At 42.5% G+C, this 17,431-nt stretch overlaps 1 protein-coding gene across 2 annotated transcripts in view; it reads left to right on the top strand.

The window, feature by feature from the left end:
- Positions 1-17,431, top strand: part of ZC3HAV1 (zinc finger CCCH-type containing, antiviral 1) — a 69,597-nt gene extending 52,166 nt beyond the window's left edge. The window contains exons 9-13 of one of the 2 annotated variants that reach the window (XM_023190070.3): positions 2,494-2,596; positions 8,303-8,393; positions 9,504-9,634; positions 10,013-10,143; positions 16,348-17,431. In XM_023190070.3, the coding sequence (XP_023045838.1) occupies positions 2,494-2,596; positions 8,303-8,393; positions 9,504-9,634; positions 10,013-10,143; positions 16,348-16,610 (719 nt within the window). In that variant the 3' untranslated portion in view covers positions 16,611-17,431. The remainder of the gene's footprint in view (positions 1-2,493; positions 2,597-8,302; positions 8,394-9,503; positions 9,635-10,012; positions 10,144-16,347) is intronic. The other variant, XM_023190071.3, reaches the window with a different exon arrangement.

Here is a 17,431-nt window from a genome sequence, read left to right as displayed (position 1 = left end):
GAAAATGATCAAGAATGTAGTTATCGAAATGCCAGAAAAACTACTTGGACATAATGCCACAAATTCTGTAGCTTCTTCTAAAACTTGACAAATATATTTTCTTTGCTCTAAACACATAACCACAAGAAAGCCAAGAAAGGTAAATTAGTAGTCTGTTTATTTCATCAAAAACGTTTTGGACCTGATGAGTTGGGGACAACCTCCCGTTGGTCCCCTTTCATCTTTCATTCTTCCTGGTAGTTTGGATTTTAGATGAGATTAGAAAAAGGACTTGTGGTTCCTAATTTTCCTTGATTCCGTTGTTCTTTTGAGGAGGGAGGAGAGGGGCTTGTTTTTTTTTTTAATGGAAACTTTTTGGTATACCTGTGCCTGCAGAAAGTTACATATATTATATGTGTACAGCTCAGTGGATATTCTCAAAGCACAGGTGCTCGTCTTTTGATGAAAAAAAATTCTTTTTAGGTGAAAGAGCGAAAAAAACAATTAAAGAAGGAAGGAAAACCTACAATTGTAGAGGAGGACGATCCTGAACTGGTGAGTTAAATATGGGAAACACCACTGTATCTTGTGTGACTGAGTCTACGAATTGGTGAGTTACAGAGACAGAAGCCAAAAGAATGATGAATATATGCTATTTCACATTTATTTATTTATTATTTTTGAGACTGAGTTTCACTCTTGTTGCCAGGCTGGAGTGCAATGGTGCAATCTTGGCTCACTGCAACCTCTGCCTCCCAGGTTCAAGCGATTCTCCTGCCTCAGCCTCCCAAGTAGCTGGGACTATAGGTGTGTGCCACCACACCTGGTTAATTTTTTGTATTTTTAGTAGAGATGGGGTTTCACCGTGTTAGCCAGGATGGTCTCGAACTCCTGACCTCTTGATCCACCTGCCTCAACCTCCCAAAGTGTTGCGATTACAGGCGTGAGCCACTGCACCCAGCCGCCTTTGTCTATTTCTTAACTAGACTGCCAGTGTATTCTGTAATGCATTAAGCTAGTATCTGAGTGCCAGCTGTGTCCTGGCTACTGCTGTGGGTGCTGGGATACAGTGGTGAAGTTGCTCTTCGAGCCTATATTCAAAAGAGTGATGAGAGGCAATGATCAGGTAAACAAGTCAGGCCATATCAAAAAGTGGTAACAGTTACTGAGAAAATGAAACAGTGCAAGGAAGCAGCCAGAGAATGGAGGAGTCAGTGGGACAGCACTTACTTTTACAGAGCAGCCTCTGCCTGTGGGAAGGAAGGCGCTCCAGGAGAAGAAAGAACTAAGGCTAAGGCTGGAAGGTACAGACCAGCTTGAAGTTTCACAGAACAGGTAGATGGTCTGTAAGAGATGAGAGCAGAGATAGAAACTTGGATATTTTACTGGGCGGAGGCCCTGGGAAGTTTTTGAGCAGTGTAGTGGCATGATCCAATTTGTGTGTGTGTGTGTGTGGTTTATGTTTGTTTCACATTTTAAGAGTGCAGTTGGATGAGTATTGACAAATGCATGTAGCCACCACCCTAAGCAGGATATAGAACATTTCCATCAATCCCAAAAGTTTCCTATGTCTCTTTGCTATCACATACACCTCACTTTATCCCCCTCACAGGCTATTGCTGATTTGCTTTCTGTCCCTGTTTTACCTGTTCTAGAACTTGATATTAATAAATGCTTGCAGTAGGTATGTTGCATGTGGCTTCTTTCACTGTGAATAAGGTTTTTTAGACTCATCTGCGTTGCTGCATGTATAGTAATTGTTCCTCTTTTATTACTGAGGAATAAGTAAGAAGTAATTGTACAGCTATTCCATACTTTATTTGTTTACCAGCTGATGGACATTTAGGTTATTTCTACTTTTTGGTTATCATAATTATGCTGCTGTGAACATTCATATGCATGTCTTTGGGTGGATAGAGGTTTTCGTTTCTCTTGGGTAAATACCCAGAAATGGGATTGCTGAATCACATAGGAGTGCATGTTTAACTGTATAAGAAGCCACCAAACTGTTTTCCAACATGGTGGTTTCATTTTACACTCTCACTAGCAATGTATTATGATTTACTTTTTGAAGGGATCACTCTGGTTACAGTTTGGACTGAGGTTTACAGCATGAATTGAAAATGATATTTCACACTTGATGTAAAGAGAACCCTTCAAGACAGCTACCAGATTGCAACCCGCAATCACTGATGTCTGGTGCAGAGAAGCTTGCAAGGACGGTGTCTTGTTATTTGGCTGCCCCAGGTCTCCTCTTTTACCCTGCAACTTGGATTTAAAGATTAGATTAATTCCTGAATATTCATTCACTCCTTTGCTTTCTGAGCCTTCTACTAATGGCAGTGAAGGATACAAGTCTTTTACTGCAAGCAATTCTCATCCCAAAGGATTTTCTCTATTCGTATACATACGGGTCAGTCTTGAATATTTGCTGTGTAAATAGCCTCTGCAAAATAACAAGAAGTCATTTTCTAGAACTGATCTTGATTCTTTTATTTTTTTTTCTGTCCAAAGGGATGATTCAGACAAACAAAGTTTCCAAAACTCAAAAGGATGTCATCAGAAGACCAAAATTTGTGTCTCCGTGGGATGTGCAGCAGATGAAGAGAGGGCCAGAGTAAGTGTTCTGAAGCAGCTGTTTGCTGACAGATGCTTGAGATGTTCATGCCCTGGGCTCATCAAGTCACTCGTGAATCTGGAACCTGTTTTCCTGAAAAGTTCCTGCTTGCATTACTCTGCAGTTTCCATTTGCATTCTCTATGAGTAAGATGCTTGTTAAGCAGCATGGTGTGACTGAAAGGATACTAGATCAGAAAATCAATTTTCTTTCTGAAAGGGAAGTCTGAGCAAGTCTCTTAAATACTCTGGGCTTTAGCTTCTCCAGCTGTGAAGAGCTGGATTGATGCGGCATGCCTAAGGAATAATCATATGTACTGGGTTTTTGTTTTGCTGTGGATTCTTTTTTTTTTTAGAGATGGAGTCTCACTTTGTGGCCCAGGCTGGTCTTGAACTCCTGAGCTCAAGCGATCCTCCTACCTCAGTCTCCCAAAGTGCTGGGATTACAGCCGTGAGCCACCATGCCTGGCTTTGCTGTGGATGCTTTTGGGTGTCTTGTTTTCCTACATGTTTTATAGAGGATGAGGGGCGGAGAGAGAGAGAGAGAAAGAAGGGATGAGCTAGCTGTTAGAGCAAAGGCTTCGGAGACAGATCATGTTGATTGAAGGGATTTTAAAGGAATGTTGCTGTGGGGGATTCGTTGTAACTCTCCTTGTGAACTGCTCAGTAAACTCTACATTGTTCATGAACATTTTTGGAGTTGGATTTTTTTTTATGGGTGATGTGTGATTATATAAAATAGGCTTCAAGAGAAGTATAAAATCTAGGCGTTCCAACTAGGTTCTTCGGTTGTAAGAATTCAAGCTATTTGATGAAAAAGGGAAGTTACTGAAAAGATAAATAACGCTGAGGTCATATGGAAAACAATTTGCAAGAATCTAAGAATGGAAACTGAGCTATATCAGGGCTTCAGGAAGGGGAGTTGCTTCCAATTCTGCTTTCGAACTGGAGCAGCCTAGAGTCAAAGATTCTTTCTTCGAACCAGGTTAACAGCCTGGACGCTGGATCTAGCTCACCTAGGTTCAAATTCCACCCTGCCACCCATTAGCCGTGTGGATTTGGACAAATGAATCACTCTGTATCCTTATCTGTAAAATGGGCTTAATAATAATACCTACCTTGGCCGGGCGCGGTGGCTCAAGCCTGTAATCCCAGCACTTTGGGAGGCTGAGGCGGGCGGATCACGAGGTCAGGAGATGGAGACCATCCTGGCTAACACGGTGAAACCCCGTCTCTACTAAAAATACAAGAAAATGAGCCGGGCGTGGTGGCGGGCGCCTGTAGTCCCAGCTACTCAGGAGGCTGAGGCAGGAGAATGGCGTGAACCCGGGAGGCGGAGCTTGCAGTGAGCCAAGATTGTGCCACTGCACTCCAGCCTGGGCTACAGAGCAAGACTCCATTTCCAGAAAAAAAAAAAAAATTATAATAATAATACCTTCCTCATGGCTGCTTGGGTAACAAATTCCAAACACTCATCAGGTGTTCAATAAATGTTAACTGCTCTGGTTATTATTATTTTTATTCCTCTACTATTAATAGACTTAGTAACTATATACAATTAAGTTGACAATTCTAATTTATAATTCCAACCTGCATATCCCTTCAGCCTTATCTTCTGCCACTAACTGCCTAATTTTCTCTGAATTTCTCAAGTTGATTTCCCAAGAATTAGAATCTGATTGATGTAGCTATCTAAAGTCCCTTCCAGCATTTTTTTTTTTTTTTTTTTTGACAGGGTCTCACTCTGTTGCCCAGGTTGGAGTGCAGTGGCACGATCTCAGCTCACTGCAACCTCTGCCTCCCTGGTTGAAGTGATTCTTGTGCCTAAACTTCCTGAGTCGCTGGGACCACAGGCGCCCACCACCATGCCCAGCTAATTTTTGTATTTTTAGTAGAGACAGGGTTTCACCATGAGGGCCAGGCTGGTCTCGAACTCTTGACCTTAGGTGATCCACCTGCCTTGGCCTCCCAAAGTGCTGGGATGACAGGCATTATCCACTGCGCTTGGCCCCTTCCTGTAGTTTAAATATTCAAATGAATAAATTAAAAAGAATATTTCAGGGTTTCGGGAAGAGAGGAGTGAAGCTCATGCCCTTACGGGAGCTTACATTCTGGTGGATGAGGCAATAACTGTTTCAGTTCCTGACAAATGTTAGGTGGGGGAAAAAAAGGCAGAGTAGGAGGATGGGGAGGGGCTGTTCACATTCAGCCAGTGAATGAGATCATCAGAGCTGCTTTCCATTTGTTGCAATGGTTCTGGCAGGATGTCTTCACAAAAGTGTGTTGGAACTGTCTTTCCTTAAAGCAACAAAACTGCCTTTTTTTTTTTTTTTTAAAGTTCCGGTAATTTTGATTTTTTAACAATTCAGGTACTCCCAATTAGTCTCAACTAGTGAGACCATGCTTTATGGCCCTTCTGGGCAGCAGGAACTATGGAAAGTATAGAAGACCTTGACTCCAAGCTGGATGGTTCTTTCTGTGCGCGTATATTTCTAGGGGGAAAAACTGGTTTGTGGCATTTCCAGATAGCTCTGTAGTCAGCCATTGTCAATCTCGAGAACTTCCATATGTCAGAGTTGCTTCATGCTTCTCCATTTGCTCTTCCCCTTTCTAGGAATACTCCTTCCCATCATTCAGATGAATACAGCATCCCTCATGATTTAGCTGGAATGCCACCTTCCTTCCCGTACTGTAACATTCCTGGTGACTGTCGTCCAATTCTCCTGTGCCCTCCAGGAACACTCGAGATTCCCTTATAGTACTTCCCCACTTCTACCTTGTAATACAGTTACTCGTGTAAATGTCTCTAGCACAACCTTCCCTCCTCTTCCCTTCTCCCTCCCTGCTCACCAATCTCAATGATCAGCTCCTCAGAGCTCTTAAAATATTTTGGTGGTTTTTTTTTTTTTTTTTTGGTTGGGGAGTTAGGTTGCTGGGGTGCAGTGGGGCAATCACAGCTCACTGCAGCCTCAACCTCTCGGACTCAGGTGATCCTCCCACTGCAGCCACCCAAGTAACTAAGACTACGGGTGCACACCACTACACCTGGCTAATTTTTGTATTTTTAAATAGAGACATGGCTTCTCCATGTTGCCCAGGCTGTCTTGGAATATTTCGTATAATGCATGCCACATAGTGATAATAAATAGCCACACGAATAAAAAAAAAATTGAGAAAAACATGTTAGTGAGGGAGGGTTGGAGGGGGTGAGTCATGCAGAGAACCAGCTTTAATCCTGCTCTCATCAGCCCAAGGAGACACACTTGCTGTAGGATAGAATAAGGGCTGGCGTACTATCCTGGACTACAGTGGGATATAGAAGTGAACTATAGCACACGTCACTGTTCATGAGAGTTTACAACATATTCATGCAATCTATCCCGCGTTATACAAATCCAGAATGGAAACCTGACCTTAAAATAGAGATAAATTGGGGCCAATCTTTCTCATTCTAATGAGTTGTCTTCTTCTTGAAAGAGTTTTTTCCTTCAAGCATTTATTTTTAAAAATATAATTGTTTTGATCATGGAAAATTTCAAACATAAAGTACAAAGAATTGATGACAAACCCCTGTGTACCTGTCATGTAACTTAAACACTGTCAATATTTTACTATCTTTGTAACAGATTTGTGGTAGTAGTAACAGTATTGTTGCTACCATCACCTCTCAACTTTTTTTTTTCTTTGAGAAAGAGTCGAACTCTGCATTCGGGTTAGAGTGCAGTGGTGCCATCATGGCTCACTGCAGCCTCAACCACCTGGATTCAAGTGATCCTCATGCCTTAGTCTCCTGAGTAGCTGGGACTATAGTCATGCACCACCACACCTGGATAATTTTTTTTAAATGTTTCTAGAGATGGGTGGGGGAGTCCCACTATGTTGCTCAGGCTGGTCTTGAACTTCAGAGCTCAAGCAATCCTCCTGCTTCGGCCTCTCAAAGTGCTGGGATTATAGGCATGAGCCACCACACCTGGCCTAACTGTTTTTCTTTTGCTGGAATATTTTAATGTAAATCCAATACATGTTATCATTTCCCTGTATATATATTAGGTGTGTTACTAACAGGTAAGAGGTTTTAAAAAACATTATACAATATCATTAACCTATGTAACAAAGTTAATGATAATTCCTTAATATCATCTAATACCCAGTTCACGTTTTATGTTTTCCAATTGTCTTAAACAATGACTATTTAGCGTTGATGTGTTGCAATCAGTATCTAAGCAGGGTCTGTACATTGCATTTGGTTGATTTGTGTCATAAACATCTTTTAGTCTGCTACAGTTTCCCCTCCTCTACTTTTTTCATGCAATTTCATTTTTTAAGAAACTAGATAGGCCAAGTGTGGTGGCTCATGCCTATAATCCCAGCACTTTGGGAGGCCGAGGCAGAAGGATTGCTTGAGCCCAGGAGTTTAAGACCCTCTTGGGCAACGTGGTGAAACCCCATCTCTACAAAAACTTTTTAAAAAGTTAGACAAGGGTGGTGGTACACACTTGTGGTCCCAGCTACTCAAGAGGTTGATGTGGGAGGATCGCTTGAGCTCAGGAGGTTGAGCTGTGTTTGCACCACTGCCTGGGCAACAGAGTGAGACTCTATCTCAAAAAACCAACAAACAAAACAAACAAACAAAACAACAATAAAAACAACAACTAGGTGATTTGACCTATAGAATTTTCCAAATTCAAAATATAGCAAATTGACCTGGCATGCTGGCTCACGCTTAGAATCCTAGCACTTTGGGAGGCTGAGGTGGGAGGATCACTTGGGCCCAGGAGGCTGAAGATATAGTGAGCCATGATCACACCACTGGACTTCAGCCTGGGTGACACAGTGAAACTCTGTCTCAAAACAAATTAGCAAATTGTTTCCTTGTGGGGTCATATGGTGTGTAATTTCTATAAATTGACCATTAGATTTAGAGAACTGATTAGATTTCGGTTCAGTTTTGAGTCAAGTATACTATACAATTGGTGGCTTCGTACCAGTGATCCTGTCCCATCTTCTGAAGAGATATATAGTGTCTGATTGTCCTATTTTTAGTGATGGAGATCACAGAGTAGGTTCAGGTCATTCCAATCTGATCATTCCACTATACTATTCATCTAATCTTTCACTTAATGGTTTTAGTAGCTAATGATAATGATTGTTTAGAACCATGATGTCATTAGGTATTGCCAAATGGTGGTTTTCTAATTCTATCAACTCTTTTGCAGCTATTAGTGTGATTCATCTATAAAGAATAATTTTTCTGGTAGCTTTAGGTTCTATGGAATAGAAAAAAAAAGAATTATTTCTCAGGTATGGTTACCCTGAAATATAGTAAGGCAGAATTCTTTCCTCTAAATTCCTAATATATTTAATTGTTTATCCTTTGACCAAGAAGCTGTAAGACACATTTGCTTAATGCTAACACATTAGGACCTTTGAAAGTTGAGCAGAAATATGAAAAAGATGTTTTTACATTTTAAATCAATAGGAAAATGGCATTTAATTGACTGATTATGAATAGTTGCAGCATTTTTAAAGGACATGATTACCGGTACACCTATACCAGGAATATGCAAGGATGTAGTCCAGACAAAAATACAGAAATAAATATTGTGTATTTCTCTAGGCATCCTTGGTCTAGTGGCTGGAAGTTAAGAAAAGGTCACTTGGACCTGTGGAGCAGAGAGTTAAGTGATTTCTTTCTCTTTATTTGTAGCCGTCAGCCAGCACAGACCTCGTCAGTGTCTTTAACTGCGACCTTTCTTCCTCAGGAGGACCTTTGCTTCCTATCCTCAAAGAAATATAAGGTACTTGGTTTTTATATGTTTGGTGGATGAATACATTAAAAGTTAGAAAAAGTACTTTGCTACAAGTGTATGTGTTTGTCTGGATGAATGAATTGCTCCTGCAAAACTCTTAGATCGGCCGGGTGCAGTGGCTCACACCTGTAATCCTAGCATTTTGGGAGGCCGAGGCAGGTGGAATGCCTGAGCTCAGGAGTTTGAAACCAGCCTGGGCAACACGGTGAAACCCCGTCTCTATCGAAAATACAAAAAAATTGACTGGGCATGGCGGCGTGTGCCTATAGTCCTGGCTACTTGGGAGGCTGAGACAGGAGAATCGCCTGTACCCGGGAGGCAGAGGTTGCAGTGAACTGAGATCACGCCACTGCACTCCTGCCCGCTGAGCTCCGGCGTGGGTGACAGAACGAGACTCTGTCTCCAAAAAACAAACAACAACAATAGCAACAACAACAAAACACTCTTAGATCAAGGCAGACATCTAATGGTTCTCTTTCCCAGAGATCACCTAAGTGCCACAGGGCACCTCACTGTTTCCAGAGTTCAGCCGCACAGTCTCATTTGGGCAGATCCTCACAACAGTCTGAGATGGATATTAACATCTCTATTTTATGGACGAGAAAACTAGAACTCACGGAGTAAAAGTGACTTGTCTGTTAGTTACAATTAACAAGTTTCCATGGGAGTCAAACAAACTGTGCCTCACTTTGTCACTTAACCTAGTTGGAACACAACTATTCCTAGATAGCTTAGCCTCCCCATGCTGGCTTCAGCTTTTGTGCAGGCTGGTCTACTTGGACTGCATGGCACCTCAATTCCTCTTCCCCCGCATTGGGAAGAGGTTACTGGACTAAATCATACTGCTGGGGACTTCCCTTTTCCCTTAGGCATAGTGCTTTGCTAGCTTTAAGTTGGCCTGGACAGACAGGCCAGCTGCCTGTCTGGTTAATTACGGGAATGAATTGGCAGATGTGGGAACCCCGAGCCAGCTTATCCTATCTGCTGTTAGAAAGAACCCTGGTAACAATACTTCATGGCATAGGGGGGCACATATGTGGATGTATCATGCTTTAAATGTTGCCTATTTCACATTTATATATTTTTAAACTTTATTAGTTGTCAGAGATCCATCATCCACATCCGGAATATGTCAAAGTAAGTGAGCATTTTAAAGCTTCCATGAAGAATTTCAAGATTGAAAAGATAAAGAAGATCGAGAACCCAGAGCTCCTGGATAAATTTACACGGTTGGTGGCCACGTTATCATGTTTCTTTGCATAAAACTGGAAAGGATTAGTTAACATCCGTCCTTTGAGGTTTATATTCACTGATTTATTTTAATAGTCAACAGTTCCTTCAGGCTCTAGTCTTTTTCTTTCATTGTATCAACTCCGGCTTCTCTCTCTCAGCCTTACTGTTTTACAATTCAATGATTTCATGTGTCTATCTTTTGAAAGTTTTCATAAATTTATTACTGTACAGCTGCTGCCTTAAAGTCAGTAGCTCCACTGTGAAAGCAGATGGAATGATATTTTTAGATGATTAGACTTTAGCTGGGATTAATGTTATGAACTGGAGTGGGAAGGGGATGTCTCAAGTGTTAAGTCTCACGTTTCCTATATTAGGAAGAAATCACAGATGAAGGAAGAAGGAAGCCTCCTATTTTATGCGACAAAGCATGCCTATGTGGAATCTATCTGTGCGAATAATTTTGACTGGACCCTGCATGAAACTCATGAAACCAAATATGGAAAAGGTTAGTGCCGGGATAGAGAAGCACTAGCAGAGTCATAACTCAGGCTTTATACGAGCTTCTATTAGGAGGTATATGTAATTATTTTGTATTAACTAGAGTGTCCAGGCTCTAGTGGTCCTGGAGAGATAATAAGCTTACGGTAATATCAAATGCTGAAATGAGAGTGAATCAGTTGACTTGGAGCTTGATTGCTGGACCTTAGTCCCACTCCTGTCTTCTGTTTGCTTTCTGGGAGTGACCAAAGTCCTCGTACGTGCTTGTAAACTACTCCATCTGTTGGTCTTGTCTACCATTACTACTCACTTCTGGCTGTGGCTCTTTCTGAACCCATGTCTGTGCCTGCAAAGCTATTTGAAGCTTCACTTGTCACAGACTGGTTTTTTTTTTTTTGAGACAGAGTCTGGCTCTGTCGCCCAGGCTGGAGTGCAGTGGCTGGATCTCAGCTCACTGCAAGCTCCGCCTCCCGGGTTTACGCCATTCTCCTGCCTCAGCCTCCCAAGTAGCTGGGACTACAGGCGCCTGCCACCTCGCCCGGCTAGTTTTTTGTATTTTTTTTAGTAGAGACGGGGTTTCACTGTGTTAGCCAGGATGGTCTCGATCTCCTGACCTCGTGATCCGCCCGTCTCGGCCTCCCAAAGTGCTGGGATTACAGGCTTGAGCCACCGCGCCCGGCCCACAGACTGGTTTTAATTAAAGATGGGGAGAAGCGGCCTCTCCCCATCTTAGGCCACATTGGGTCACCTGGGCCTGAAGTGTCACAGGTGTGCCCATACAAAAAATCTTTATAGCTCTTTCTTTTTGCTCCTAAACTCCTGCATGCAATTTTTTTTTTTTTTTTTTTGAGACAGGGTCTCACTTTGTCACCCAGGCTGGGTGGCAATCTTGGCTTACTGCAGCCTCGACCTCCTGGGCTCAAGTGATCCTACCACCTCAGCCCCTAAAATAACTGGGACAACAGGTGTGTGCCACCACATCCAGCTAAGGTTTTTTTTTTTTTTTTTTTTTTTTTTTTGCATTTTTTGTAGAGACAGTTTCGCCATGTTGCCAAGGCTGGTCTCAACTCCTGAGCTCAAATAATCCGCCTACCTTGGCCTGCCAAAGTGCCGGGATTTCAGGCGTGATGCATGCAACTCTTTTTTTTTTTTGAGACAGAGTTTTGCTCTCGTTGCCCAGGCTGGAGTGCAATGGCTCGATTTCGGCTCACTGCAACCTCCGCCTCCTGGGTTCAAGTGACTCTCCTGCATCAGCCTCCCAAGTAGCTGGGATTACAGGCATGCGCCACCACGCCCAGCTAATTTTGTATTTTCAGTAGAGACAGGGTTTCTCCATGTTGGTCAGGCTAGTCTAGGACTCCTGTCCTCAGGTGATCTGCCTGCCTCGGCCTCCCAAAGTGCTGGGATTACAGGCATGAGCCACTGCGACCGGCCTGCATGCAACTCTTAAAAACAAACAAACCAAACTCAGAATCACTCATCTTTAGGAAATAACTAATAGTTTATCACAGATTCAAAGTGAGTTCAACTCATACAACTAGGATTAAATTCAATTCTTGCCCCAAAAGGCAAGAAGTCAGTCAGTCAGCAAATATTTTTGAGTGTCTTCTGTATACTAGATGGTGGGTACACAGTGGTGAGCAAGTTAGACATGGCCGTGAACAAATTTTGCATAATTATCTTACATAATTAATTAAATGATTGTGGCCAGGCATGGTAGTTTACACCTGTAATTCCTGTACTTTGGGAGGCTGAGCCCAGGAGTTGGAGACCAGCTTGGGCAACATGGCAAGACCCTAATTTTTTGTTTTAATTACAAAAAAAATTTTTTAATTACCTGGGCATGGTGGCACATGCCTGTAGTCCCATCTACTCAGGAGGCTGAGGTGGGAAGATTGCTTGAGCCTGAAGTTTGAGGCTGCAGTGGGCTGTGATTTTGCCACTGCACTCCAGCCTGGGCAATAGAGCTATACTTTGTCTCAAAAAAAAAAAAAAAAAAAAAAAAAAAAATTAAATGATTGCAAATGTCTGGCTGCTATAGAGAGAAATAATAGGTCCAGGCGTGGTAGCTCACGCCCATAATCCCAGCACTTTGGGAGACTGAGGCAGGCAGATCACTTGAGGTCAGGAGTTCAAGACCAGCCTGGTCTACATGGTGAAACCCTATCTCTACTAAAAGTACAAAAATTAGCTGGGTGCAGTGGCATGTGCCTGTAATCCCAGCTACTTGGGAGGCTGAGGCAGGATAATCGCTTGAACCCGGGAGGCAGAGGTTGCAGTGAGCCAAAATTGTGCCACTGCACACCAGCCTGGGTGACAGAGCAAGACTCCATCTCAAAAAAAAAAAAAAAGAAAAAAGAACTGGTGCTGTGGACAGCTAACCCAGCTAGGGAGGTGTTCCCAAGGATTGGGCTAGAGTAGGATTCCCCTGCCTTGTAGAGTCACCACATAGTGGAGAAGGGAGAAATGGTACAAGATATGACCATAAAGAGCTAAATTTGACTGTAAGAGCATGGGAAACTAATGAAAGGTTTTAGCTAGGGAATGAATTTATTGATGAGATTTCATAAGTTTATTAAGTTTAAATGTTATCGGTGAAACTTACCTAGAAGTGTTTGAAGGAAATGGGAAATGTAACCATCTTGAGTGACATATAACAGGTGAAATTAAAACCCATCAGTTTCTTACAGGTCTGTCTTATGTTAGAATCCAAACAAATATTTATCCTAAAAAATGAAATGTTAGGCTAGGCACTGTGGCTCATTCCTGTAATCCCAGCACTTTGGGAGGCCGAGGTGGGTGAATCACCTAAGGTCAGGAGTTTGAGACCAGCCTGACCAACATGGTGAAACCCCCTCTCTAATAAAAATACAAAGTTAGCCAGGTGTGGTGGCACATGCCTGTAGTCCTGGCTACTTGGGAGGCTGAGGCACGAGTGTTGATTGATCACAAGGAGGGGAGGCTGCAGTGAGCCGAGATCCTGCCACTGCACTCTAGCCTCAGCTACAGAGGAAAACTCTGTCTCAAAAAAGGAAAAAAAAAAAGCACTCAGAAATGTAGGAATAGAAATGAACTTCCTTAACACAATAAAGGGAATTTTAAAAAAATAAAATATAGATTCCAGATTACATAAGTGTGATATAAAAAAACTGATGCAACAAAAACAAAAATGGACAAATGAGATAGCATCAAACTAAACAGCTTCTCCACAGCCAAGGAAACAATTAACAAAGTGAACAGACAAACCCACAGAGTGAAAGAAAATATTTGCAAGCCATACATCTGATAAGGGATTAATATCCAAAATATATAAGGAACTCAAACAATTCAACAGCAAGAGAACAAACAACCCAATTTTAAAATGCGCAAGCTGTTCCCATAAGTGGCCTGAGGTGATCTGTGAAAATGGTTCGCTGTTCACTTGACCCAGAAAATTCCATGAAATCATGCAAATAAAGAGGTTCAAATCTTCATGTTCACTTTAAGAACACCCATGAGACTGCCCAGGCCATCAAGAGTATGTCTATATGAAAAGCCAGCAAGTGTCCGAAAGATGTCGCTGCATAGAAACTGTGTGTACCATGCCAACGTTCCGAGGGTGGAGTTGGTAGGAGTGCCCAGGCCAAACAGTGGGCCTAGGCACAACTCTTTTGGTGACCCAAAAAGAGTTGAATTTTTGATGTACACACTTAAAAATGCAGAGAGTAATGCTGAACTTAAGGGTTGAGCTGTAGATTCTCTGGTCATCAAGGATATTCAGGTGAACAAAGCACCAAAGATGTGCCACCTGACTTCTAGAGCTCATGGTTGGATTAACTCATGCCTGAGCTGCCCCTGCCATATAGAGACAATCTGCACTGAAAAAGAACACCGTGTTCTTAAACCAGAAGAGGAGGTGCACGGAAGAAAACACTATCCCAGAAGACACTGAAGAAGCAAAAACTTATGGCACAGGAATAAATTCAGCATAAAATACATGTAAATGAAAGTTTCAAAAATGAGCAAAAGACTTGAATAGACATTTCTCAAAAGAAGAAATACAAATGGCCAATGAGTTCATGAAAAAATGCTCCACATCATTAATCATCAGGGAAATGCAAATTAAAACCACAATGAGCTGTTGCCTCACACTGATTAGAATTAGAGGCTGAGGTGGGAAGATTGCTTGAGCTCAGGAAGTCAAGCCGGCAATGAGCCAAGATTGCACCACTGCACTTCAGCCTGGGTGACAGAGACCCTGTCTCAAAAACAGCAACAACAACAGCAAAAAAAAAAAGAGAGCGAGAGAGAGAGAGTTGGATGTAGTGACATAGTAAGATTTCTAGGACTAAAGTGGAAAAAAAAGTTGTAGAACAGTTCATATATTATGATCCTATTTATGAACAAATAAACCACCATAAAGCTATATTAGAGTATATGCACATATATGTATGTGAATGCATAGAAACAGGTGTGAGGCCGGGCGCAGTGGCTCAAGCCTGTAATCCCAGCACTTTGGGAGGCCGAGACGGGCGGATCACGAGGTCAGGAGATCAAGACCATCCTGGCTAACACTGTGAAACCCCGTCTCTACTAAAAAATACAAAAAACTAGCCGGGCGACGTGGCGGGCGCCTCTAGTCCCAGCTACTCGGGAGGCTGAGGCAGGGGAATGGCGTGAACCCGGGAGGCGGAGCTTGCAGTGAGCTGAGATCCGGCCACTGCACTCCAGCCCGGGCGACAGAGAGAGACTCCGTCTCAAAAAAAAAAAAAAAAAAAAAAAAAAAAAAAGAAACAGGTGTGAAAGAATTCCCACCAGCCATAAACTGTTTTAGGAAGGGAGGTGGGATTGGATGTGGTAGGTCAGTATAGGTAGACTTCCATATTTTACTTTAAATATAGTAGAACGTCATGTGCACAGAATATCTAGTATCTGACCTATTCAGGATAAGCAATGTTTCTGGAATTGAAACATCTAACTGTAAAATGATACAAAGAACAAAAACAAAGTAAATGGAAAGTATATTAAACATTTGTTACCACAAATAAAACAAATTCATTTTCCTTATTGATTCTTGCGTGGAAATTGGAGTTTGCAATATCTACTCATGATCTTTAAAATGACAGAGTAGCCCTGGCCCGGTGCGGTGGCTCACACGCCTGTGATCCCAGCACTTTAGGAAGCCGAGGTGGGCGGATCATGAGGTCAGGAGATCGAGACCATCCTGGCTAACACGGTGAAACCCCGTCTCTACTAAAAATACAAAAAATGAGCCAGGCGTGGTGGCGGGTGCCTGTAGTCCCAGCTACTTGGGAGGCTGAGGCAGGAGAATGGCGTGAACCTGGGAGGTGGAGCTTACAGTGAGTCAAGATCATGCCACTGCACTCCAGCCTGGGCAACAGAGCGAGACTCAGGCTCAAAAAAAAAAAAAAAAAAAAAAAAAAAATGACAGAGTAGCTTTCTTAAAAAATATTATTAGTATTTTTTGATAGAGTCTCACTCTGTTGCCCTGGCTGGAGTGCAGTGGTGTGATTCTAGCTTACTGCAGCCTCAACTTCCTGGGCTCAATCAATCCTGCCTCAACTTCCTGAGTAGCTGGGATTATAAGTGCACACCACCATGTCCGGCTAATTTTTAAATTTTTTGTAGAGATGGAGTCTCCCCATGTTGCCCAGGCTGGTCTTAAATTCCTAGGTTCAAGTGATCTACCCGCCTCAACCTCCCATAATACTGGGATTACAGACATGAGCCACTGCACCTGCCCAGAGTAGCACTTGACAATGATAAAAATAAAAATCTTAACTTGGCAGGAAATTGTTGGTCTGCTGTGTATGGAAGCAGCAATCATAATCTGAGGTTGTTTTAGAGAGGACAAAGCACCAACTGACTCATCAGTTCCAAGTCGGCTCAATTCAGTTCACACTGAGTGAATTGCATGAATTGGGCCACTGTGTCATTCTCATTTGGTCATTGCACCCAATGGTTCACACTATCAGCATGAGCTCTGCACTGTAGCAAATATTCCTCAGTCATTTCTATAGGGTTGTATACTGTATTTAAGTTTGCCTGCATCACGAACATGTTTTTAAGTGCAAAGAAAAGTTTATAAGTATCAGTAAGGTATTATTGACATATGCTTAGTCCACGCCCATCTGACTATGTATAACTAATCTTATAAACTGCATACCTTCTTTTACAATATTTCTTAACCTTTCTTTCTGATTCTTTCTAGGAAGTTACTTTGCAAAAGATGCCATCTATTCCCACAAAAATTGCCCATATGATGCCAAAAACATCGTTATGTTTGTAGCCCGAGTTCTGGTTGGAAATTTTATTGAAGGAAATGTGTCGTACACGAGCCCTCCTCAGCGGTACAACAGCTGTGTGGATACCAGGTTGAATCCCTCCGTTTTTGTCATCTTTCAGAAAGATCAGATTTACCCACAATATGTGATTGAATATAGTGATGCAGACAAAGCCTGCGTGATTAGTTAGAACCGATGAATACAGCGTCAGAAGGATGCCATTACCATTCTGTTCCCTTACAGAACTAAATTGCCCCAGACAGAAGTTAAAGTTTTATATTTTCCTGCCCAGTTATCTAATGCCTTAGATCAGCGGTCCCCAAACTTCGCTACACATTTGAATCATCTGGGAAGTTTTAAACAAATTCTGACGCCCAGGTTGCACCCCATGCCAATGAAATCATTTCTGGGCTTCAGCAACAGGCAGTTGTATTTTTTTTTTTTTTTTGGAGATGGAGTCTCACTCCATCGCCCAGGCTGGAGTGCTGTGCCGCGATCTCGGCTCACTGCAACCTCTGCCTCCCGGATTCAAGCAATTCTCCTGCCTCAGCCTCCCGAGTAGCTGGAACTACAGACACGCACTGCCACGCCCAGCTAATTTTTTGTAATTTTTTTAGTAGAGACAGGAATTCACTGTGTTGCCCAGGCTGGTCTCAAACTCCTGAGCTTAGTCAACCTGCCCGCCTTGGCCTCCCAAAGTGTTAGGATTACAGGCGTGAGCCACCACGCCCGGCTGGCAGTCGTATTTTTTAATGTCCTTCTGATGATTCCAATGTGTTGGAAAATTTATCTTGTCTCAGATGTAACTGGTAAAGTTTGGTTTCTAAATTTTCTGTAATTGCAGCAACCTTTCCCTCCTGTCTACCCTTTTAGTTTACTGTATGCCATGGTTTTGTTTTGGTTACATTGAAAGAAAGTTGGCTGGGCGCGGTGGCTCAAGCCTATAATCCCAGCACTTTGGGAGGCCGAGACAGGCGGATCACGAGGTCAGGAGATTGAGACCATCCTAGC

Source organism: Piliocolobus tephrosceles, chromosome 8 (genome assembly GCF_002776525.5).
Source record: "Piliocolobus tephrosceles isolate RC106 chromosome 8, ASM277652v3, whole genome shotgun sequence".
Lineage (NCBI taxonomy): Eukaryota > Metazoa > Chordata > Mammalia > Primates > Cercopithecidae > Piliocolobus > Piliocolobus tephrosceles.
The sequence above is the reverse complement of the archived record's forward strand: the minus strand, read 5'-3'. Positions and strand labels throughout refer to the sequence as shown.